Consider the following 26,758-nt stretch of genomic DNA (forward strand, 5'->3'; position numbering starts at 1 on the left):
AAAGCCGAGCAGATTGTGGTAATAATTCTCTGTAGGTTCATTACTATAACCAGCCCCTTTCACATTGTCACGTTGATGTCACATTAAATACATTATAATAAAAAAATGCTGTGAAGATGTTAAGGGTGGCTTCCTGTGAGGCATTTATAAAATTTTAAAGATGTGGAACTAGTTCAATATTGTGGCTGGCTGTTGGGAATTGTACGGGATGAATGTCTAGCCCAAAAAGGGGATAGCATCTGATGCTTCATGCATCCGTCTGTAAGAAGACGGTTGACAGAAGCAGAGTGATGCACTGTGTTTTTACTAAGAGTCCAGGGTGATCCCTAAAAACTATGAAGGCCCTGAGGCTTTTTCTTTGAAAAGAGGAATACCGAGTTCTGAGACAGCTTTTGTGAGAGTGGTAAACCTGAGGTGTGGAGGTGAGGATGGAGGAGTGACAATGAGAAAATGACATGAGAAGATGGACTTAAGGGAGTCTGTAGATGTTAGTAAGGATCCACCACCAATCTTAGAACTGCCTCTGTAGCTGAGTGAGGCACACAGCAAAATAAAAAGCAAAGTAAAAAAAAACAGAAGTCTGAATGAATGGTCAAGACTTTGAGAGCACTAGTAACGCCTGCTTTAGAAAGCCGAGCTCCACAGCCTGTCAAATCGATGGATGACATGGTTGATGGTTGTATATTGCATGGAGAAATCCAAATGAGGAATGACGTTTTTGATGCTTGGAATTTGTTAGCCATGAGTCTATCGGCTCAATTTGCCTCTTTTTTCTGGAATATTTCCAAGTGGCAGTGTCAAATGGGCTGATGCAGAAGACTGGGAAAGGTGGATTGTGAAATGGGCCTACATGAATCCCTCTTTGGCCTCTTTAGCCAAGAGTGGACTGAAGGTTCTGGCAGATATGTGATGTGTCAGGAATTACTCCTATGCCTGGATGAAAACCATTGATGTGAAAGTAGATGAGTTCTTTGTCATGATGTTTTTCTAGAGCAGTGGCTAGGACATTACCTTACCTTAACCGAGGTATGTTGCTAGTAAGTCTGCATTGCCATTGTGATGGAAAGGATGCGTGCTGTTTTACCAGCCCCCCACTAGGAGGGGCTGGTAAAACTGCCTGTGGTCCTGGGGGGCGCTGTGACATCACGTGTGACAATCCTGGAGGTGAATGGTTCTGTTGAGGATGTTTGTTGTTGCTGGTGCATTGATGGTGGTTAAGTTGAAGTTGAAACAACCTGGCTTTATTATCGCTGCAGTTGAAGGGAATGTCTCTGATGTTGGGTTCAGATTGTGGATATGAAGATGGCTGATGCGAGGAGGATGGTGCGCCGGTAACAGCGGATGAGGAGAAGGTTGAAGCTGAGGCGATTGTGATTCATGGTCCTTGCAGACAGAGGAGAGGAGGCCTGAGATTGATATGGAGAAATCTTGTAACTCAAGTGGGGCTTTAGTGGAGGTGCCCAACGAGGTATGTGCACCATGAACCCAAGTGGCAATGACAGGAAGTTTGGTTGTGGTCTGACTGCTGTGAGAGTAGAAGCAACATGAACCTGAATCAAACAGGTAGCATTTGTCTTACAGTTTAGATTGATGCAAGTGCGCGAGCTTGTATACAACCTGTGTGATTGCCTATATGTTCAGTTCTTGCACCCTCAGACTTCATTGTTGGGATGTTGCTGTGTTACCCAGGTCTCAGTAAATACATTGGTGATTGCAATGTTATCATAGAATTGATGGACAAATCTAAAAATGTAAAACCCAAATTGTAACTGTAATTATCCTGTAATACAGCATACAGCTTCTCTGTAATTAAATCATGCATTTATTTCCACCTTTTTCATAATGCATCATTTTAATGCAACAGGAAATCCCTAGTGGCAATGCATCACTCTGGGAGAATTACTCATGTTCATGTTTGACTAATACTCATTAGTACTACAAACAAAAACAAGACATGACTGAACCCTAAATCACCTGTGTTGTCTTGTCAGATAAGTAGAAGTCTTCTGATTATTCACAACATTACTGACTTTCCCCTTGAAGATACCGTTTTGGGGTTTTCCTCCACAACAACTTTTATGTTTGGGAGCTCTCAGGGCTTCTGTGCTTAGACTGTACAATTGATTGTATCCATGGCAGCAATTCTGCCCTTGAACTTAGATTTGTCCTTTACAGTAAAACAGTACCATCTGCCAAGGAGTGTGTCTGTGTTTACTGTACGCACATAGATTTACCCATTCTTCTGTGAGTGTGTTTTATTTAGAGTGTGCTTCTTAACACGCAAAATAGTGTTTATTCCCATTTTCTCTACATCTTATCTTAATCAGTAACATATATAATAATAATAATAATATCTTTAATGATAAATTAAGAACAGGATATTTTTGATCATAAAACCGACTCCATATGCTTGTTGACAGTTCCCATAAAAGTCCTCATCCTCCACAGATTGACAGTAAATTCCTCCAGACTAACAGCTCCCAAGTCGAAGTGTCACCCTATCTGAATTCAGCATTTGCATGTAGAATGTGTGTGCTGCAGTAGTTCATCTTGTGTTGATAGGTTTTCCTGGTTGATCGACCAGTCATCTGGGTAGATTACATGTCTATCTCTGCATTGACAGATTATTGAGACCATGCAGCTTGAGTATAGTTATGTCCGGCTCTGGTTTGTACTGGTGTCTCGTTGCTCTAACAGCAGACAGATTTGGTGTGATGTTTATAGATTTACTCTTGCATCGGCTGGGTATGCAGATGGGGAGGATTGACCTCCTGCGACCTTGGAGGAGTGCCCTGGTGGAGGACGACGGCGACCTCGGGATGGGCAGGACATGCTGCAATGCAGCAGAGCAGATCAGTGGCGCTGCATGCTCTCACCCACACATACACACAAACACATAAACTGCAGCTCACCAACACACTTACTATACATAAATACAATTGAACAGCAAAACGTGCACAGATGCACATAAATCAATATAGACACACACACACTGTTTGTCTTCCTGGATAAGCAGGCAAGGGTGTGTCTTAATCAACTTGCCGCTGCCTGGCTGGCTGAAATGCACACACCACCCACATGACTGCATATTGAACAGCACACAAACACACACGCTCACACACATTTTTAAATGCACGCGTGTATGGAGAATGTCTGTTGATACACACACACACACACACACACACACACACGGACTGCAGAGATGTGGAAGTAATATAAGTACATGGAGACAGCTTAACACATCCTGATGATAATATATACGCCCATTCACTTAAATGGTTGAAACACACAATTGCATTTGTAATGCTTTACATTTCACTATGTGCACATAATTATATACACTAAAAATATTTATTCCTCTGTGTTCTGTATAACTTTCCTTTTTATCTATATCTTCATTTTTTTCTTTGCACTGCAACAACAGTGACTGCTTACAAATAAAACAGTCACATCAGTCACCAGATTCCCCAGATGCCCCAGCAGGGCATACCATAGGAGAACAATATGTAACAGCAGTGCCAAGACATCTGATTTAAATACCAGCACTGCACAGCACAGCACAGACCCTCATTAAAGAGATTTTCTAATAAAACCCTGTTCATTCTGAGATCAGCCTCAGTTTGCTTTCACTTGTCCAATTAGTATACTGGTAATACTTAAACCCAGCAGACTTATTACACATTGGTATTTGTGATGACCTTGTGCTGACTTTCATTCATTTCCTGGGGGCGTACCCCTTAACCATAACAAGTAGATGCCTTACATCAATGCCAAGTCTCGTGATATTCTATATATTTTTTTATTGTCAACAAATCCCACAAAAAGACAAACAGCATGAATGAATGCTGCTAACAAGTATTATCTGTGTAGCCAAAGCCTGACATAGCTTATTCCGCTGTGCCGTAATGCTTCATTGTTATTCCTTCATTATGATAAACATAGGCATGGTAGTTTATTTTGAGTAGAGTCTGATTACATTGTCCTGCTTGTGTGTATGAATCCACAGCTGAAAATAGTTCCCAACAAATGCACTATTATTACTCTTGTTTGAGTAATGTTTGCTAAAAACCTACATTGCCCAGCTGTTTCAGGGTATTATTTTGTCTGTAGTATTATTTGTGACCTGTTTTCAAAGATTTACACATTCAGCCACAGACAGGGTGGTGAAGTGGGAAAGTAAAGACATTGACTAACGCATGTGGGTTTAGGTCTTTTTTGGAATTTGCTGACGATAATGAATATATAGAACATTGTCAGCTTCATCCTGTAACCAAATCATAAACACACACACACACACACACACACAAAGAACGGAGTCGTAAATCCTTAGTAGTGTTGCCGATGTTACAGCACAACTGGATTGAGCCCGGTCAGGATGTGAGGGAAGGTGATGGGTGCAGAGGAAGAGGAACTGGCTGATACATTTCCAGTGACTTCACAGGAAAGTCTTTCGGGTTTGGGCCTATTGTCTCCCAGCTCACTGGATGTCATCACATGGCCACATGTGATGGTGTCATGTTTGATATGTGGTGGTCAGGATATGTGTTTTCTAGCGCTTGATTACTTTTTTTCATCATAATCTTTTTATCTTTTTTATTACACTTAACAAAATTGGTTTATACGTTGCCACACGTATCCAAGCAACTTAGAAACAACCTATACTCTGATCCTGTTTTGTTGCTGCTGCTTTGCAACTTCTTCCAAACCTTATAATCCGCTTCACAATGTGTCCAATTTGACCTCTGACTGCAGGGTCAAAAGTCAGCACACTCACGTCCAAGTCATTTCAGCACTTCAGAAATAAAACCTAAACAAGGGATGCACTTTTACATAAAGAAGTATGTTTATTATTTGATATATATCATATGCATCTTCATATAATAGTTCTAATACCAGTAAGTCAAAAATAATAATCATATTATATTTATATATAGAGATATATAGAAAACTAATCCAATAATCTACTTTTTACTTGGACTTTACTTCCTTGTAAAAAACAACATGGAGAAACGTATAATCTTATCCCCAGCTTCAATATAGGCGCTTTAAGGGAGCAAAGAAGATAATACAAAAAAGAAAAATTACACCTGAACATTGCATCTTATAGAAGTAAAACATCTGTCAGCAGCTAGTAATGTTGACCATCTCAGTTTAAGACACAGGAAGAGGTTTTTTTTTCTTTGCTAGAACATCGTTGACAAATATGGTTTTTGTTTTGTTTTAAATTCAGTTGAAATGGCTGAAAAAGTTGAAGACGATGGCAATCATGTGATCAGCTGGAATTTGAGACTGAGAGAGAGAACATTAAATTACAACCAGTTTCATTACACACTTTGAAGATGACGGATATCTGAAGATGGGAGAGGTGGAGGGAGAGAGTAGTAAAACAGGGAGGGAAATAGGAGAAAGAGGGAAGAGTGGTGGAAAATAATTAAGGTTTAAAACAGAAGGGTGCAGAGAGTTTAATTTATGTGCTTCTCCACCAGTGATCTACATTTGTAAACAGAGAGAGTCCCCTACATCGTCTCTCACCGATCCCCATTGTCACTCCTTCTAGGTGCTCTCCGGGAGGTAGCCGTGTCACAGTTGGCAGGGAGAGATAGCCACTCTAATCCATTTAGCTGCGGCAGTCTTCACAAGTTTTACCAACTGTACTAACAGCATTCCCCTCAACACCCCACTCCCTTTCCTCAAACTCCGGATATATAGAAATGAAAACATGGAGGCAGGCTGTTTCTGGACTTGGACACTGATGAGGGCATGGATGACAGACCATCTGGAGTCATAGATGGTGGCGTCCGGGGGCCGTCGTGTCTATCAAGGCCAGAGGCGCAGGAGGGTTGTACCACTGTGACCCCCCCCCCATTTGAGGATCTTAGCTGGTCAAGCTGGGGTCAAGAGGAGGCATCAAAGCTGTACAGAAATAGATGAAGAAGAAGAAGAAGCAATGTTATTGTTACAGTAGAACATTTGTGGGGCATTATTGACCCGAAGATCAAGGGATAAATTACGGATAACATTAACGATGGCTCCATTCTATTCAAGTGTGTCAGTCAGAGCATGTGAGCGGTGACAATTTCCGCTTCTCGCTCATGGACCTATCCATTCCCACCACTTCAAGCCGCTTCAAGCCGCTGCGTTCAGTATTGTCAATTCAGATATAACCCCGTTCCACTCTAATTATTTACTCATACTAATACTAATTTAGCTTAAACCCTAGCCTGGCACCCAAAAGAAATGAGCAGCCAAAACATTTTAAGAGTATGCCGGAGCAAATCGGAGCGGGAGATAAGGCGACGCTCGAACGTAAAAAAAAACACTCTGCGCTCCATCCAAAATCCTCCCACTCGGGCTCCGCCCATGCCCTGGTCCCAGTAAATCATGACAGTGTGATAGTGAGCCTGAAACTGAAGAGACTGCCTCTCATACCAACACAAATACTGAATTTTACCTTGAAGGTAATCTTTGTGCATAATGTTAATAATGACAACCCAAAAGATATTTGTCATGTCTAATCATAGACAGATAGATAGATAGATAGATAAACAGACAGATAATCCTGTGGAAGCAAATGAAAGAGACATAGAGTAGAGTGAGTAAGATGTTCATCACTGCAGGCTTTTGTGTTGCTTATCAGTGACAGATCCTTTTGTTCCCGCCTGCGTCTGTCTCCACCACAGCAGAGCCGTGGGACCTGACTTCAGGCTGTACTGTTAGCACATCCTTGTTGTTTTTCTCCAAGCTCGCAAATCATCTACTGATATAAAGTACACTTTCTTTTTGTCCTCACCTAAGTGACTGATATTTTTGCATGAGGTAAATGGAAGTGGGCTGAAAAAGCATAGACATAGACAAACTGATAAGGTGAAAAGACTAATGAAAGTGAAAGAAAAATCTACAGGTATGAAAAGTTGTCATGTATGTCAGAATGACTATGAGAAAGTGTTTGAATTACGCCTATGATTATATGTGGTTGTGTGTACGTGTGTTCTGGCTAGGGGGGCATGACAATCCTCTAGGGGAGGTATGTCGTGTCTTGCAGTCATCAAATATTAACACAGGCATCTCGCCCTCCCACTGGGGCCTGATTGAAGATGTAGCATGGCGCACGGGGACAGGATAGGGTCACCTCTAACTCTGTAGTCCCACTGTAAACCCACTGTGATTACACCTGGGCCAGACCAAGCATGCAAACACATTACTCATCTGGAGCCGGTACACTGGACTAACTCAAGGACCGACCCTGCAAAGACACAGTATCACAACACAATATAAGTCAGAGATATTGCTTTGATCACAATGATTAGGAGAACAGAGATATTCAAATATTTCATACATTCCAAGCCAACTGTTAAGTGTATATAGGTTTCGAGGCTCCAGCTAAACGAAGTACACTGGATGGTAAAATAGAATAATGGGAGCTAATTACAGGATTATGGGCCCTCGTGGAAAAAACACACAATGACCTTCATTGGCTGTTCTCCTTCTTTCAAAGACTCTAATTAACACAAAAGAGGTTTATGGAAAAGAAACACGGTGGAGAGGGGCTCTTACCTGTCCCATAGCTTGACATTTCTACAGTTGTTGGTGCAGCAGCCGGCTGATATTAAAGCTGTGTCAAAGACAGAGGAAGAGAGAGGGGCAAAAAGACAGAGGAAGAGATGAGTTTTAAATGGGTTGTTTTGACAAGAGAAGAGAACCTCATTAATCTAAGATTTAGAGCTGACGTCTGTCTGTTTTGACTGCCAAAACAAGGGGAAATCACTCATTAATGAAACATGTTGATGCAGTACTACCAGTAGGCTATGTAAAAGGTGGACTTGGGAATGTTTATTGTTGTGTACCAGTCATGACTAACACAAAAACTGACTGAACCAAGTTCAGTTACGTGGTATAGCTATTTCTCAACAAACTGTTGTTTCTCTTTCTGGCAAGAACTCCTGTGCAGCTTGCCTGGCAGCCCCAAACAAAGAATACCCTGCTAGCGGCAAAACCACAAATTACTTTTTTTATATGTTTTGTCTGTGAACAGATTAAACCAAAGAGATATAACATGTTAATTAGAGGTGTTGGTTGGCAGATTTTTATGTGTCTATAAACAAAGCCAGGCTAGCTGTCTTTTCTTCTTGCTTTCAGTCTTAATGCTAAGCTAGGCTATTTGCTTTCAGGCTCTAGCTCCATACTCAATGCATACATAGAGCGGTATCAATATTCTAATAAATAAAACTTAAAATACTAAATAAATATATAATAAAACTCTTTGCACGAAAGCTAATAAGCATAGTTGTTTCTATTTGTACAGCATGTTAAATCTCATTAGAATATCTTTTTTGTTTTTCCTCTATAAGATCAAAGTATTGCGTGAAAAAAGAAACTATATAACTGGGTAGGTAGATGAGCTTTTAGAATTCACTGAAAGACATAGTATATTCAAAAGGAGCACCAGGCCATCACTTTATATTGTGCTGTATAGTGCAGGATTTACAACTTTTGCACATTCCCCCTTCATCTGTTTCAATCTCTGGTGCAATGGTGCAAGTGACAGAAAGCAGAGTGGCAACAACCTTCACAGGGTGTCTAAATGGATGTGTTCAACAAATGCACACGTACAGGCAGACTGATTTATCTGGACCTTAATCTCAAAGTGTATCATATTTAAGACTACAAGATAACGTGGAACAATAGCAGGAGACGAAGTGGGGATGAGAGTGAGACAAAAACAAGAATTTATTTTGCTTAAGGAGTGGCAGATCAGCCACACAGCTTTGTCCACTAAACGTGTCACACAATCGCAGTCAAAATTATTGTCCTTAAACACAAGGCAGGCTCTTGAATCTATCCTGCCATCCCGTAGACTCCTGTGCTGCTTTATTTTGGCTTGGCAGGAAAAATGTTGCTATTAAAAAAAACAGTGTTAAAGCTCTTTTAAAGTAAAGGAAACCAAGTGCTTGCCCTCATACTCTGGCTTTGTGAGCACATCTGGTCAGAACTTGGTTCAGTTATGCCTTTGCCTTAAGGTTCCAAGCCTAAAAAGTGTTTTATCCCTCTTTACCTCCTTTGCCCTTCAAAACAACAATTTTATCCTTGCTCCCCTTCTTGATATCTCTCTCTCTCTGTCTCTCTTCACCAACGGTTTCTTCCCCATGAGCCCATAATCATGTTTTCAGCACATTTCCTCTCCTTGTGCGCTAACATCTCTCATTAAAGATTCATAAGGCTCTTGTGACCGCCAAGTTTTACAAAAGATTCCAGTAGCCACCTTCACTAAGTTCCCTGCCCCTTTCTTCACTCTGTTTACTTTCGTTGGGAGGGAGGGGGGTATGACAGCAGAGAGATACACCTTTCAAGAGTCGGGGGATACAGCGGTGGGCTGGAGGGTATTTTCATTTGGAGGTCAGGGAGTGTGGAATGGAACTGATTTCACGGCTAAAGTAGAGAGCTCACAGACTGGTTAGAGAGTGGCAAACACATGATCACATCTCACTTCCTCCTAACGCATGAACACAAACAAGACACAGAAAGACAGGAAGTGTAGCTGATAGCTATTTAGATGGTACATTTGAAAGCAGGACTTTGTCTAAACATACTCTGAGGGATCGATACAATCAGAGTGGTTGAGCAATGACATCCCAGCAGTTTCTGAATGTGGTTTTGGATTGATGCCAGAAATAAAATCAGCATTTCCCAATTCTCACATTGAATGACACAATCCTTGCAAATCAGCTCTGAATTCATACTGGCCATTCTGTAACAAAATTAATATTAGGCCAAGTACCCACAACGTGATTAGTTCCAGATGTGTTCCAGATGGATTTTCATAACAAACACATGGTTGGTATCCCCTCTGTTCCGGAGCTCAGAGCCTTGTCTGGGACGTCCAGATTAATTTGCAAACATATTTGATATTTTCATTCACTGTGAGAGTAACGTTTGCGGTGAGCATTTGATTTACGGGGGAAATGCTTTCGCTAGGTGTGAGTCACTGCAAAGGAGACTTTCTTCAGCTACGTTAAAGTTGTCTTTGCTATCAACAATTTCTAGCAGAATCGGAAGAAAGTTCTTATGGCACGTTTCACTGCAGTGATGACATGTAGTTAATTTTTGATACGGTGCATGCCAGCACTGCTACAGTGTCTTTGTGTGTACAGCCTCCACACCTAACCCATGACTATAAATCTAGCATCACACACTAACACAAACGGGGGACTCTCAACAGACCACCACAACCTGCGAGGTGAGGGTCACGTGACCAACAAGGTAGGGTTGAGCAGGTACCCGGTTGATACGAGTATTTGGTACAGATATGTATTTTTTACAAGTAGGCCTACCATCAGAGTAAAATGTGTCAATATCTGTTTTTTAATAAACTATAAATAGAGGAAATTTTATAGTTCTCATAATATTATAATAAAAACATTGCTCAGAACCTCAATTCTGAGGCTGTTCTGTAAATAGTTTTCTAATAGATGTAGCAACTTCTGATCAACCCATAACAATTTCAGGCTTAAATAACAACTTCTGATTATCTTCCCTCAACATTGCTCATGTGTTGTTGCTCATCCCTGCAACAGGGGTAGCCTAGCCAGCGTAACTGCAGCTGTGCTAATCTGCTTGCATGTTTACTTCCCTGGGCAAACTATTAGCTAACCATGTTATCAGTGTTAAAAGACAACAATTACTGAGGGTTTGACAATGTTTTATATGCATTTATTCTAAAAATGTTACAATGGACACATTTCAGCAGGTTGAGCTTCACTGCGTTTCTCCCTTTGCTATATGAACTTGAACTAGTTTTCCAAGGACATCTGGGTTATGGTTTTGCACTTCTTCACTTGTTTATTGCATCTTTTAAGTTATTACACACTAGCAAGACTACCGAAAAAGTATATACACATATAATGATCAGTCAGCAGTCACATCCCAGCCGTTTTGAAAGAGTTACGAAACACTTTGGTTATGATAGTGCAAAATAATTATTAGGCCCACAATACAATGTGATTAGTTCCAGATGTGTTCCAGATTATTTTTCATAATAAACACATGTCGGCAAAGCCTTGTCATCAGCCTGCTGTATGAAGGTTGGCGCCCCTCTGTTCCTGAACTCATTACCTTGTCTGGGACGTCCAGATCAGTTTCAAACGTGTTACATGATATTTTTGTCTCATTGCATTATTATTGGTGTCAAACTGGACGCTCTGTACATCACAGTAGATACACCAGATACATCGTTGATGCCTACAGTTAGCTTACAGTACAGTCAGGAATCAAAGTATTTAGGTCAACTAGGAAAGCACAGTTTAAAAACATGTCAGTAAAGAAAAACACTGCATGAAAGCCAGTGGAAACAATACAGTTTCTTGTTCAACTGCATCAAGCTAACTCAGCTCTGGGTCTTAGGACTCAAACCTCACCCACTCAAGCACAAGAACAATTAGCTTAAATGGATTTGCTGTCTCAAGGTCGGCAGTCTCACACACACACAGACACACACACACACAGGTCACAAGATTACAATCTGCTGTCTTGTGATGAAGCAGGCCTGTTATACACACAGCAGGCATGTGCCAAAATCTGGAGAATCCCTTTAAAGTGAACTTGATCAACGTGCAATGAAACTTGTTCTTTTTGGATCCTAACCAGCGTGTGTGACCTCTTCAAGGAGAGTTATAAAGTGAGAAAACATCAGCCCACAGTTTGTTGATTTAGTTATGGGCAGGGCGTTTAAAACCACAATTGGATTTAACGGGATCTGAAAAATGTGTAGAGGGAAAGGTGCTCTGTGTGGGAAGAATATATAGATAATGTGATTACTCCAGAATAATGTGGGGCCTAAGATCCCTTAAATTCCACCTCTGTACACTCGAGCCTGGCTCTAAATTTCCCCACAAAGAGATCTGTGAGATTGGCTGGGGAGAAGCTTCTCCCACACTGAATAAATCACTGTTCCGAATGGGGAACCTTCCCTCTGCACCAATTTTTAACTCTATATAATTCTCAATCTTACAGTTCATAGAAGAGATTCAGGAACGTTTTTTTTACTTTTTAGTTTCATGAAATTTGTTGAAATGAGTTTGAAAGATAATAGAAGAAGCCCTGGTACACTTCTGAATGAGTGGTGTATTTTATAATTTGTCAAAACCAGTAATCAAGTTGTTATTTTTTATCAAGCCAGTAAACACAACACCATTCTGCTCAGGGCTGCTCATCTCTCAGTCCTCTCTAACCCTCCAATTCCCTCCCCCCACCCCCCATTCTCTCTCCCTTCTTCTCACAACTTACACGATCAATGCAAGGTAATTTCACATGGCCATTCCCTCAGATCTCCTAAAAATCTGCCACATAAATTATTCAGGCTGGATGGGCAGGAAAGCCTGTGGAGATACATGGTAGCTCAGTGACCTTCCGTTTAGCTAGCAGTCAGTCAGACAATCAGAGAGACAGACAGTCAGTCAGTGAGGCTGCCTGCCTGACTGGAGAACTACTTGTCTTGGCCTCCCTCAGGCAGCTCTGGAGCATGAGGGTAGGTTCTGAATGCATAATGCGGAGATTATGTGTGGCCGTGACACAAACTCAAAGTGGAAACAAAATCTAGGATATTTATGGAGTCAAGTCAGCGTTTGGTCAGTGGCTACCAATGTCTCACAGAAAGGTCCAGTCCTGTGTGCACTAGATTGTAACACCAAGATTGACTCCATGGAGGCATTAGTTGTCAGTCAGTGTTGAAGAAACCCTGGTGGCTTTTCATTCTTATTAAAATTAATAAATTTAAAGGGTAAACTTGTAAGAAAAAAAAAAAAAAAAAAGAAAAGTATATATCAAAGTGTCATTCACTGAAGCTGCAGTTTGTTCAAACTCAAACAAAATGGCCGCCAGAGGATTTCCAAAATTCTTTTTCCAAAGTATTTTTTCCCCAGACCTAATGTGTAATATAATATGCCTGGTTTAAAAAATTAAACAATTGTGAGATTGTACAGATTGTTACAGTAGTTAAAGCAATACTAGTTACTACTTAATTAATAAGATTAAGGTGGTATTAGTTAGTTTAGTTTAGCTAGACTGAAAGCAGGGGGAAAGAGGTAGCCTGGCTCTGTCCAAAGTTCATAAACCTGTCTATTAGAACCTCTAAATCTCTCTTTGTTTAATCCATACACAAATAGAAATGTAAAAACAACAATTTGTGGTTTTGCGGGGATGTTTATGTTGAACTAAGCCAGCATAAACCTCCATAGTAGTGCACAGCTTGTTACCAATCTAACTCTAGCCAGGACGTGAATAAACATCTTTCCCAAAATGGAACTATTCCTTATGAGACACAGCTGGACTCATCAACAATGCTGTGTATATTGCCTTTTTGCCCATTAGATGTCTTTATAAGCACATTTCTCTAAATCACTTGCTGCTATTAGGAGAAAACTGCTTAATTGCTCTTCTTTGTACTTTTTTTTACATGTCTTTTAGGCTGACACAATGAGTATATCTTGAACTACTAGAAATCCTTCCTAGTGATGCTTTAATGACATTTTTATTATTGAAGCTCACATTTGTTGTCACATTAGACTGCAAAGAGTAAAAATACAGGAATATGGGGGCAAAAGCTGTCATGCTGCTATAATTAATGGTAAGTGTCTTCTGACTGTGTAAGAGCTGTAATGAAGTGAGTTATGGCAGCAGGTAGGAACCACAAATAACTTGAAGCTGTGGTTTCTGCAGTTTGGCTCGCTGTGAGGCTGAAGTTGACTATGGAGAGATGAGAGCATGAAACTCACTGAAGTATAGCTGGATAATTGGTGCCCTGTAGGCTGATCGAGCCTACATGGGCTGTGTGTGTGGTTTTGTTTGTGTAGTTATTCTGCCTTTGTGACCTCGTGGACACAGACACGCACACATCTATATCAAAAGGGAGAGCATATGCAACCACGTGCAAACTCATGCATGGAGTATAGACGTCGCATTTTGAATATTAATAAGATTCTTTTGTGTTTTGAGGTAATCATACGCATGCTCATTTAGCTTGATGGATGGGCCCTAGAATTTGAAATCTTTGTCTTTCTGCAAGATAAATATTTCAACAAAAGAGATCAACTGAGCTGACTGTCAGAAAGATTTATAGAAGTGAGTGCGGTCACAACATCGCCCCCCCTTACATTGCTTTTGTCCTCCGTGTTCAGGCCCCCACATCATTCCTCCACATTTCTACAAGGGCCCATGTTGTCAGCTGCATCGTAGTGGTATTCATTCTGCTATGACTCCCAAAGGTTAATTAAATATTTAAGCAGACATTTGCAAGATAAACTGCTGTTGTCCTATTTTAACATGTTGCCACCCACTGCTCCTCAATGCTGTTCAATAATATAACAGGCATACAGTAGCGTGTAGAAGATTGTGGCGTGTGTGTGCTTGTGTGACATAGATGGGTGGGGATGAGACACATTATTGGTAATTTCACCATCTGTGAATTATGTTAGATTTCATTATAACATCATGTTAGATTTCAAGCATCCCAGAATCCTTTGCTGCGCCAAGGATCTGTATTTAATGACTTCTCCACTCCCAAAGGCCTTCGGACCTTGATGACCCATGTCCCGAGGATGAAACTTGTTTACACTTTTGGCTCTCCCCTCTCTAATGAAACCCAGAACGAATGCACTGTATTGCATCAGATTTTAAAAAAAGTATGTTTATGCAGTTTGCTTCAGAACAATACAATGAATTATAGAATTTAGGTAACATTTCTTCATATAAAGCCTTAAGGATGAGCTGACATTAACACTGGTGTGCAGTAACGTCTAGGCGTGGACAAGAATTTACACTCTTCTGCTCTTAAAATACTCTACGTTTCACACAGCTCTTCTCACATTAAATAAGTGAAAGTAAGATATTTAGCACTCTAGACTGCATCACATGATTAAATGTAGAATATTAAGTGATATCAATAGAAAGCTGCATTTTTGAAATCACGGCCAGAGAACCTGGAAATTCATCAGCCTACGTTTAGAGAAATGATTACAAAAATAACATACCAGCACAGAAAATGACCATCTACTGCAGCTCAAAACAACCCGAAAATTCTCTCAATTACATGTTTTACCTGTAGCCAAAGCTCTCACAAAGCCAGCAAAGAGGTGATTAAATGTATGTTCTGCTATACCAGTAAGGGAAATGAGCCAGCCACTCTGAAGCAGTGGAAATGATAATGAAATTGATTTTAATATCTCAGAGAGGAAATCTCACAGACCAAAATACATCTCTGAAAGAGAACTATGCTATGAGATGATGATATAAATATAATGACTGCGGTGCCAATCATTTTGTGTTGGTGGGATCAGCCCATCCATTCGCGGTAATGAGTGCTGCCCACGTGACTTGCTGTCATTCTCATCAGGAAATATCTTACATCAAATGCACATAATGCACAATATGAGCAGGAGATACATTTAGGAAATGGATAACTACATCCTGGGTGTAAGGGAAGAATAATAATGTTGTCAGCTGCAGCGGTTTCAACATGTTCATTCCCGATATGTTAGCTCACTCTCTATCCCTGTTTTAACAGATGGTGGGGCTGTAAAAACCTTCACAGTGAAGGCAACAGCAAAGCAGCTCATCACTGCTTGATCAGTGATTCAACAACAGACAAAGGAGAAATAAAACATTCTTTCTCTTACAGATAAAAAGTTGAATTGATAAGCATTTAATGCACCATTGCTCAATGCAGTGCAATCTGGTGCACCTAGTAGCTTCTGGTGGCTAGCATTAGCTAACTTTAATGTCTTTTCAGACATGGAATATATAACATTGCTGTCTTAATCTATCTTTTATAGTTAAGTATTTTGTCAGTCAGACTATATTTGACCCTTGGTATGCTACAGAGAGCGATGTCATTGCTGCAATGTGCTTTCATTGGATGGCAAATAAATAGCACACCACTTTTAAGGACATTAAGTGTTTCATGTTGACTCATTTTAAGCTTTTCACATGTCATTTTACACTGTTACAGATGCCACACTTTATGAGTTTTGGACATGCAGGAAAGGACAAAGTCAGGTAACTGACAGTCAGATGACCTTCGTCATCATGGTAACAATAATAAACATGGTCAACATTGTGAAACAGTTGCAGTTTGGTTAGGTTTAGGCAACAAAACTACATGGTTTGGGTTAAAATAAGTACGTTACGTAAGTCACGTGAAATTTTTAAAAATTTAAAACTTTAAAAAAGTCAATGTTGACTTTTGGTTTCACACAAAACCAACGCAGACTTTGTTGCTCTTTACGCTGTCTCTGCACAACAGAAGTCAGTAGAGGCTTAATGGCGTGAAATGACATGAAAAGCTCCAAAGGCTCTATTATAACATGCAAAATGACGTATTATTGGCATATTATATCACACGCCATTTGTTGATACCAGGCTACACTGCTGGAGAACAGCTGTGCATTAAAAAGTTATATTATGATAAAGAAAGAAGTTCTCTCACAGGTTGCATTAGGGATAGATTTTAAAAAGGCTTTTAATTAATGACCATCGTGATTACAAAGGACACTCGCCCCTAAAAGTGATTTTCTTTTCATCATTTAATAGAATTCTGCTGCTTATTTTTTAATGTTACGAATAGACAAGCATAGAATTACAACATATTGGGTTGATATTCTGGTTTAATTCATATTTGCTCATTTGCTGATTGTGGTTGTACGAGTCTTAGGGGTGAATGGGTAATCTTAACATACCCATTAACTTCTTTGTTAATGCTCCTTAGCAAACTCACTCAGGCTGTATATACATGAATATAAATAACTGATGAAACTCGTGCTTTTCACAATTTTACTGTGCCTACTGTGATCAGTAAGTATGACTGAAAAACACAGATGTTAGTAGGATGCTAGTCACAAAGTAAGACACCTGAAAGCTGCCAAACCTACAGCTCAGTGAAAGCCTGCACACTGTACATGATGCACTCAACTACATCAGTTCAGCCCCACTCCCCTCTTTCACTCTCACCTGGTCACCTGATAACCACAGACCGCCAGCTCTCAGCATGACACACAGCTACAGCTGAAGTAAATGTAATGTAGCTAAATGTGGTTACTGCTGGTGACTTTGGGACTGTCAGAGGTTCCCTCAGGCCGAGTGCTGCCCTCATACATGGCAGCAACTCAACTTCCAGTTAATTACCTGGCCTAGGAAGCTAATTTCCTCTCAGCTCAGTGGGCCGTTCCCCATTGGCAAAGACTGTTCCCCATTCCACTGGGTTTGCGTGTCTACCGGATGACTGGGGCTACTGTAGAACATTTGTCACATACCTCTGGGGTTTGGGATGGAGTGACGCTAGTACACGCCAAGCAGCCTCCTTCATAACTCACAGAGCTACTTAGGAGCTGCTGGTGAGGTAAATGTTTGGGAGCATCCTACAATGGCTAACTGCTCGACATGCTCATAAATACTGAACTGAGTGATCTTTTTCTTTCTGCTTTTAAAGACAAATCATAACCTTACATCAGAGTGGCAAAATGCTGCACATGCACACACTCACAATATTTTAAATGTTCATCTTGGCTATATCTGCAGTACATTATCCTTCGCCTTGCCTCTCCCCAATTTATAATTAAGCTTGCTAAAAATAATTCTGTTCTCTTGTTGGAGACACTCGATTTTTTACTCGAGTATTTAGCAGGAATTTATGTATACAGGACCAAACAATAGTGGGCAGTATCACATGACAAAGAGGCAATATATGGCTCTTCGCTCCATCCAGAGAAGCAGGTTTTAAAGAGATAAAGCTGATGATGGCTTGATTAAAAATGACAATGATATGCACCAGAGGTAGATAAACAAAATGCCTAATCATGCACTCCTTGGTTAATGGCTTCTCTGATAGGCAAGGGTGTTTGGGATAATTGGTCTCAGGTGTGATTACAAATTCAAATGCCATGATAGCTTTTAAAAGTAACATTTTCCCTTTTTCAGGGTTGTGATAAAGACATCCACCTTGGGAATTGTACATCTCTGATGGCCTCAATACTTCATTCCTTTACTTTTTTTAACTGATAAAACACACCAAGCAAAGACCACTTACTCAATTTTAAAACTAAAAATCCTACCCTTATTTGCAGATAAATGCAGTGACACAACGGTTTAAATAGTCTTCACCGATAGAAACACAGGATTATCTGAACAAGTCAATCTACACAACATCATGCAACTTTGCCAAGTTGAACTAGTATTGAAAGGTAAAGCCTGGATGGTAGCAGCACAGATAAGGTTATAATACTAATCCATTTGATTTACACAGCCTAATGCTCCCCCAAATCCTTTCATGCCAAGCAGCTGTGACAAACATTTGAGTTTCTTCATGCCGCTTAGGCTGTGAGACTTCACAATTTGTCAAGGGGATGCTTTCCATCCATCGCCTTGGCAGTCGAGTGAGGAAGAAGAGGATAGAGCGGAGTCACAGGAACAGGAGAAGATGTGTTGCAGAGAGGAAGATGGAAAGCAAACAGCCAGTAATCCACTCAAATACTTCCTCAACACTCTTCAACATTCCTCAATAGTACATCCTCCGGCCTCCTCCAGAAAGAGGGCTCTGTAATCAAAGTTTTCTCTCTGTCCGACAGCTGGTTGTTCACACTGGCAGCCAATTAGGATGGAAAGAGAAAGAAAGAAAGAAAGAGGATGGAGAGGGAGAGATAGTCGGGCTTTCTCAGTGACACCGGAGGGGGAGAACATTATCGGAGGCCAAAGCTTCAGTGATGATTTCCTGTTGCAGGCAGCTGCACTTCTCAACAACAGCCAGAGGAGCTGGACAGTCTAATGCTGAATCAATGAGACAGTGGGATTATCTTTGCTAATTTGTTCATATATTTTATACTCAACAATGGAGGACCACTCTGCCAGTGTTTGTCAGTTCTCATTAAATAAAAAAGACACCGAGTGGAGTGTGCAAAGGCACTGATTCAGTTTCTATTAAAGAAAAACATATTTCATATAAAATGTAACAGGGACAGCAGGCCAAAACCCAAACAAGACACAAGTGTAAGAATGGATCTTAGCTTACATGCTATAACCTATGATGAAAGTGTTAGCATGTCTCACTTACTAGCTTACTACCAAAGCCAAGGAGCACATCATTAATAGCCTTACATTCTTTTTTGGGGGTTCAGGCTACGTTAGAAACAAAACATTCTTGACTGTGTAGTATTTCGCTACTGTGTGGGTGCCAGTTCTGGATGTTGCTATATCAGAGTTTTGGTCAAGTTTACAATGCAGCAGCACCAGCCACACTCGTTACTTGTGATAAGGTTATGTTCAACATATTTATCAGTCTTACTATTCAAAGGCTTTTCCCACGTAAAAGTGAAAATATGAACAATAAAGCATTAATCTAACCACTGTTTCCTGTCCAAGTATGTTTCAGTGAGCCAAGCGTCCAAACAGGGATTATGTTAGAAGAAAACAATCTGATCTTAAACATAACATATTTTCTTATAATAGCCCACTAGGTAGAGCTAATTAGCAAGCTAATGCAGTACAACAACAATGCTGTTTCTTTATTTTGGATCTTCTGCATGGAGATTAGTTAACTGGTGAGGATGCAGACTTTCTGCCTTGGACATGTAGCTTTTGCCTCAAGTCTTTTAGCATCATTTCATGTATGTAGCCATCAGTTGCATATTTTACATGGTTTTCATTTTGAAACGAGCATTACCTACTTAGCGAGCTATTAATAAAATCTCCTAACGACTGAGATTCTGTTTCAGGTGGCAAAATCAATTGTTGCTGACTAGAAATGAGGAGCCTGCTTTGTGTGATATCAAGAACACATTGTTTAAAAAATAAATATGATATAATTTTGATCCTGTTATCATTGTTAACTAAGGGCAGAGGTTTGTAAGGGCAGAGGTTTTCCCATACACTGTATCTTTTTTTCCCCATGCTGCCTTTTTTTTCTCCTCCTCCTGATCATCTGAGTAGCTTAAGCTAATGTGCAGAACTTGTGATTGCTAAAGCAGAAAACATGATTAAGTCTCTCCTCTTTTTGAAAAAGACCCTCTGCAGTGCAGAGCTCCTATATAGGCTTAGCGAACAGTCTGGCTAAGGAGACTACAGTGTTCATGGCTGATTATCTTTCACTAAGAGGGAATCTATCACATGGACGTATTTGATCTGGGTCACAACTGAAGTGAGGGTTTCATTGTTTATTTGTACCGCCCAATGTCACATACAGAGTCTTAACAGGCTTTACAGGCCCATCATTTTATATGGACAAGACAATCTTTATTGTAATTCAGGAACTTGTAAAATTCTGTCATTTATGCCCTTAGTACCAGTTGCTGAATTCTCTAAATACCTCTTAGTTACACTGCTTCTTTTATTTTCTTTTTAGTTCATAAAACTAAACATCTATGTCAAAAGCAAAGGAAAAACTAAGAGTGCTTCTAGTTATTCTCGGGGTCATGCCTTTTTTCCAGCTGTAAACATTACAGAATACGCGTGATAAGCCTCCCAAAAGATATAAAAGCAGATTATATTAAAAGGCTGCCGAGGTCAGAGCATTGTTTTGCTTTCCTTTTGGATTTTGTCAGGAATTGAAATGGCCTGAGCTTCAGGACTATAAAGAGGCACGTGAACATGAGACATTCATTTTTTTGAATAAAAACTTACACTGCCACAGTGACCCTGGATGGGACATTGTGGCACATCCACCCAAATCTCTCACACACAAGCACACATGGAAGTACATAAAAAATGAAATAATACTGTGCAAAGGGCTTAGAGGATAATCCAAGCGAGTGGAGTGTACTACATCGTCACAGGAATTAAATTCCCTCTTCATCCAAAAAAGGACATGGCAGTAAGGATGGGTCAGTGGATGACACACAGACACAGACACAAAGCTGCTCTCCTTACTTCTCCTACCTCACAAATCTATTCCTGCCCTTCGCTTATATTGAGGGCGTTTGTGGGCAACATTTTTAAGGAATTAATTCAGTATACTATGTATAGAATATAAATATACAAATGAATACATTTCATTCCGAGCTAAGTTCACAACAGTTATGACACAATTGGCAAACCACCAGAGTCAGGGGCCAATGAGTGCCCTGTGCACTCACAACATTTTCCAATTAAGGATTTGTGAGGCATTAATGTGCCGTTGCCTTTTGCAAACATCATATGGGTTTCAGGTTACATCAAGATTGAAATCTCTAATTGAGCTACAGAGTACGCAAAGAGCTAAAAGAGAATGATGACCCAAATCAAAGTTGTTTATGCCTTTATCATAATTTGGTGCGAGATAGCAAAAATTGCTCTGAAGAGTATGTTTACTACAAGACTGTCATTCCTGAGGCTACAGGCTACTGCTGCTTGTAATTGTTCTTCAGCAATTTAGATTTTTAATTTCATAAACTTGGGCTGAGTCACAAAAGACTAAGATATCCAGACTTTTAGTCTCCAGTATGGGTCGAGCCTCAAAGACACTACTCATAATGCAACTCAATATTGTCTCTTTGCTGGACCATCCCTGTCTGGTAAATACCCATTTTTTTTCAAACTCCATGACTCCAGTCTGTAACAGAGGCTTTCTGTCAACATTTCTCTGACTCCAAACCCTAAATTGATAAATAGATAATCCTGATGACATCACAATTACATCATCAGGGCTATATCTCTGACTTGACAAAGCTGCTGCGGGGCCACAGCTGACATTATACAACTGTTTTCACAGGATGAGTAGTACTCCCTGTGACCAGACATCTGATCTTCATGTCTAGAATCTGCGGAGTGCCCCTTTGAGGTCATCTAATGTTAGCAAAGCTAGTATACTCTGTAACCAGTTACTTGTGTCTTTGCTTTGTCATTGTCTGTTTACAATGAAACATAATCCAAATAATCAATTGGCATAAAACCATTCAGCAACAATAGCACATTTATTCACATTACTTCATGACAGGCAACTGAAATCCTTCCTGTAAGTGTTGCATTTGTTCCGCTCGGTTTCTCTTGTAATTTCAGACTCATAATGCAAAATCAGGTAAATATTTCACCTTGAGGAATTTGTCCTTTAGCTTCTGCCAGCTCTCTGCCACTCAGCACTTTTTTTCCCCTCGGACTCCAGAAATCATTATCAGCCACTGTGGGGTTTTTAAACAGCAGCCAAGTTGGTACTTTGATATTCCTCCTTCTCTCTGACATCCTTAACTCCCACTGATCTGTCTGAGATAGGTACCATTGCAGCAAAACTTTGGGGGTAATTCATCACCTGAGAGTTGCATGTGTGTTCCTTTTTTTGTGCCAACAGCTGCAACACTACACCACGCACTGATATCTGAGCATGGTTCATTTGAGCTGAATCTGTCCAACTTAGATACAGAACGTGTACAATAAATATTTCTGAACACTTCCTTTTCTTTTTCATCCACTGAGCCAACCTACCTTCCTCTCGAGACAGCAGAAAAATCAATAATGCTGTAAATTTTGCAACAGCCAAGATGAGGAAGAGTATCTCTATTTTTTCAATCAGATAAGTGGATTCCAATTTTTGAGTTTTTGCAGTGAAAAAAAACCCTGCCTATATCCTACTGTATTCTGTACAGAGAGAAAACAATAAATTCGCAAAACCTTGAAAGTCTTTTGTGTTAACTTTGGGTGCTTAAGTTTGTGTGTGTGTTTGGCTTGAGTCTGTATGAATTTGTATGTCTTTGTGTGTAAAAGATGTTGCACACAATGATCACATCACATGCACTCACAAAGAAACATTGCCATGCGCACACACACACACCTACCATTCATGCCATTGTAGATGCTCCGATGATGAGGCGACATCTCATCTCCAGCCGGCCTCCTCTGTCCCTCTCTCACAGGGCTCCCAAACTTCACATGGTCAGGGCTCACACTGAACTGGTGCCTATGAGTTTCGGGGCTGCCCCCCTGGACCACGCAGCCCTTTTCATGGTGCTCAGTGCCCCCTAAATATGCCTGCCGGGGTTCGGGGCTCCCACAGCCAGTACTGCTAATGCTGCTCCTGTGATGCCTCTGATAGAGATCCCCGCTGCCTCCCTGACCCAGGAAATGCTGCCTCTGGCCCAGGAGGAGATCAGAGCTGTGGTGCTTGGGGTGCTGCTCCGGACTGCGTCGGCCCACGTTCCTCCCGTATTTTTCCGGGCTGAGGCCCCGCATGACTCGACTGTGGTCAGGCACCGATATGGAGCCGCAGCGGGGCCGGCAGAGCTGGGGCAGGGTGTACGGATACTCCAGGCTTGTACTCCGGTGGCGCCCAGCGGGGTGCTCAGGGCTGGACACCTCCCTGTCTCCTCCACCTTCGCCTCCTATTCCACTGATGCTGCTACACCTGGGTTTGTGCACAAGCTCAGGGCTCCCTTTTTCCCCACCACTACCAACGCCACCCACCCCTGCAGCCAGGTGAGGCTGCTTATGGTGAGGGTGATCGGAGCTGTCAGCACTCCCTGCACTGGAGGTGCTGCTCCCATCCCCCACATCTCTCATCAGGAGCCCGTGCCCAGGCACCAGCAGCAAACTATTCTGGCTGTCGATGGAGTTGCGGCACCCTCCCATCCCTACACCCCCTCCACTTCCTCCGCCGCCACCTCCTCCACCTACCACCCCCTTCTCCTCATCCAGCAGCAGGCAGAGCTCTTTCAGCTCCAGGTTCTCCCGGATAACCTCCTCCTGTCGAAGCTCCAGCTCCTTGAGTTTCTGGAGGTAGAGGGTCACCTCTTTCCGCATGATGCTGGCACTGTAACGTCCCAAGCGCTGCCACTCCCTGGATACACGCTTGCCTTTCTGGCGGTCGTCGTCCAGGAAGCAGCACAAGTCCCGCAGCTCACGGTTGTCCTCCTGCAGCTTCTGATTAATGTCCTGAGAGAAAAAGAAGGAAAAAACAGGAGAAAAGAAGAGGAGAGTGAGGCCTGGGAAGCATCATTAAATAAGACAATGCTGATCAGTGCAGAGAGAATCCAAATATATCAATGTACCCATTGTCCATTTTCAATCCATTTCACTGCTCTTTTAGATATCAAACACTGTATTCAATCATAATGACATGAAATCCTAATCCTCTCTGTCTCTCTAATAAAAGCACTGACTCACTGTGTACCAATGTGAAGACTGCTCTGTAGGAGATGGAGAGGCATGCACACATGGCAGTGAAATAACACACCCCGAACATTTTACACCCAGCAATGTTTACTTAAACAACCCTTCTTCACCTCCCCAAGAGCTCCCAGTTTCCTCCCATATCCTCCCTCTAACACTCTCCCCCTTTCTTACCCTCCAGCTCTTTCCTGTGTAATTAAGCAGCTTGGATGGATGGAGAGGTGACAAGGTCTCCAAGAAAGGCAAATAATCCCCATGTGCTTTATCTGAGGCTACCTCAGGCTGGATCTCAGCTTTAACTGTAAACACTGTGGACATTGTACCACGGTCCTCTCATTAGTAGTGCAGAAAACGAAGTCAGTATTGGTAAAGGTTACTTACATGTACTTTCAAAGCAAATGCCACGTTGTTCTAAAGGCAAACTGTACATCCTGTAGATTTATAAGCAGGCATTTTCTAGGAATGTGAGGTGTGTGCAGCTAAGACAGAGAGATACCTGCCATATTTGAGCACTGGCATATGAACAAAGCAAATAATTTACATAGGGACATGCCCTCCTCTTCAGTATTAGGAGGATGAATTCCTGCCTCATTGGCCTGTACTGTAGGCTATACTTTTACTTGATCTGTGTTTTATAAGCTGAATTGTAGGAATACATTTTGTCATTGATTTTTGTTTCATGCATCCTCTCTCTTTTTCTCCTTGCTTTCTAAAACCCCGAATTTCCTCCCTGGCAAAAGGTAAATGAAAACTATGCCTGCCTAAGCATTCCCCATAAAGTCAATGTGCACACAGGGTCTACCATCCATATCAGATTCTCCTACAGGCCTGCACAATGGCACAGTGGACTTCAGTGATAGGCTACCATGTATTCTCACACCATGTTTGCAGAGGCGCTCTCTTTATAGCAGAACATCCCTCCTGCCATGCGCGCTCTCAGGTGCGCTCCAAACCTATGATCTCATCCTTCACCAAATGCGCGCCCCCCTCACCTTCAGCCCCCTGATCTCGTTCAAGTGCAGCTGGAGGCTGCGATTGACCTCTCGGATGAGATTCCCGTGGTCCAGAATCACGCTCATCTTGTCGGACTCAGACCGCCTCAGCCGCCGCACCAGATCCTCCTTGGTCCACTTCAGCAGCTCCTCGTCAGTCAGACCGGAGATATCCTCCGCTGGACTTTCAGTCTTCGCTATCGACAGCTGGAGCTGAGGCTGGGGCGGCGGAGTCGCTTTCTCCATTGGCACAGCTCCTCCGGCACCGACAAAGGGCTGAAAATAGTCAGAGGCTCGCTGGAAACCTCTGCTCGCATCCGCTCCCCGGTGGACTTAAGGTGGAAAACGGTCACCGGTAGAAAATCAGTGGCATAGTTTGGCCTTTTCTGTTGCTCCCGACTCTTCCACGCTCTGCTCGAGCAACAGCTGACGATGCCGGCTGAGTGCAAGAGAGGATGCTCTGCTGTCTATCACTGCAACATCCTCACAACCAGGCTGTAGCTACTGCAGGAAGCCTACTTAGGCTACAGCGACGTATCGTGTGGGTTCAGTATCCAAATTCGTTCCCAAATGTGATCAAAGTGAGAAAAGCTTCGGCGGACAATCGGTGCACACGCCTGCCGCATGTAGGTTATGTTCAGCACACTGCGAGAGAGAGAGAGAGAGAGAAGGGAGAGAGTCCGCTGTGCACGGCAGAAAGAGACACGGAGAGGGAGGGATCAGCTCTCTCACTCTCTCTCTTTCTGTCTCTCGGCCTTTCTATGTTTCACCGAAAATATAGCTTGGTTACAGCGCCGCTTAATGTTCAAATACGGTCCAAACAAGCTGTGTGCAAAACGCAGGTTTCCTTCAGGTTCCCAGTATCTCTCCCTGCCTGATGCATAGTTTAAAGGTGATGACATGGGCAGCATGGGCCAAGCAGAAAACACACAATGTAGGACACACATAGTAGCATAAATCGGCCTACATAGCCTAATATTAGACTCAACGCACTTCATTAGCATAGCCTATAAAAACGAGCAACAGGCCATCAAGTGTGTGTGTGTGGGGGGGGCTATTTTAGGCCTATTTTAAGTTGAGTTGATATATAGGCCTGTATGAAATGGTTGCGACCGTTTCGACGCAAACATATACCAAACGTCCCAGTATGTGAGACTTGCCTTGAACGCAGCATGACCACGAGCAGTAGTTGGGCACAGTTTTATTCCAGCACCATGGACAGCTGCTAAGGGAGAGGGACGGGGCTTGTGTGACCTTGAGATATAAAACTGTGTAGACATACAGAGCAGTGTAGATATGGTTTCTTTTTTCAAAGGGGATGTTATCACTGTGTGCACTAGTGAACACTCATTGGTAGGCTATAGGAGCAGGCTAGAAGCGCAATTCTGCACCCCCTGTTCATCCAAAAAAAATCAGGATTACCAAAATCTGTTTGGAAAAAAAATGCCTTGTGCGTTTGAATCGGGTAGTCAGGACACTGTTCATTTACTGTTATAGGCTACAAATCATAGTTTATATGATGATCATATGGGTGGATATGCTGTGTATGTAAAATCAGAATCTGCCGGGTTTAGTGCGGTGCATCTTAATTATGAGGCTATTCTGGAGAATTATTCTATAAAAACTAAGATAATAATGATTTGATCTTTACAGGGTAT

At 41.7% G+C, this 26,758-nt stretch overlaps 1 protein-coding gene across 2 annotated transcripts; it reads right to left on the bottom strand.

The window, feature by feature from the left end:
- Positions 1-5,019: 5,019 nt before the first annotated feature.
- On the bottom strand, positions 5,020-25,786 carry ccdc85al (coiled-coil domain containing 85A, like). 2 transcript variants are annotated; one of them, XM_046047616.1, is made up of 4 exons: positions 25,101-25,786; positions 22,779-23,871; positions 7,555-7,612; positions 5,020-5,913 (listed from the first exon to the last, which is right to left on the bottom strand). In XM_046047616.1, the coding sequence occupies exons 1-4, from the start codon at positions 25,344-25,346 to the stop codon at positions 5,895-5,897; spliced, it is 1,416 nt and encodes a 471-aa protein (XP_045903572.1). In that variant the 5' UTR covers positions 25,347-25,786; the 3' UTR covers positions 5,020-5,894. The 2 variants fall into 2 exon arrangements, with proteins under 2 accessions (XP_045903572.1, XP_045903573.1); XM_046047617.1 differs by lacking the exon at positions 7,555-7,612.
- Between the last annotated feature and the right edge of the window lie 972 nt (positions 25,787-26,758).

The sequence above is a fragment of the Micropterus dolomieu genome, linkage group LG04 (assembly GCF_021292245.1).
Source record: "Micropterus dolomieu isolate WLL.071019.BEF.003 ecotype Adirondacks linkage group LG04, ASM2129224v1, whole genome shotgun sequence".
Taxonomy (NCBI): domain Eukaryota; kingdom Metazoa; phylum Chordata; class Actinopteri; order Centrarchiformes; family Centrarchidae; genus Micropterus; species Micropterus dolomieu.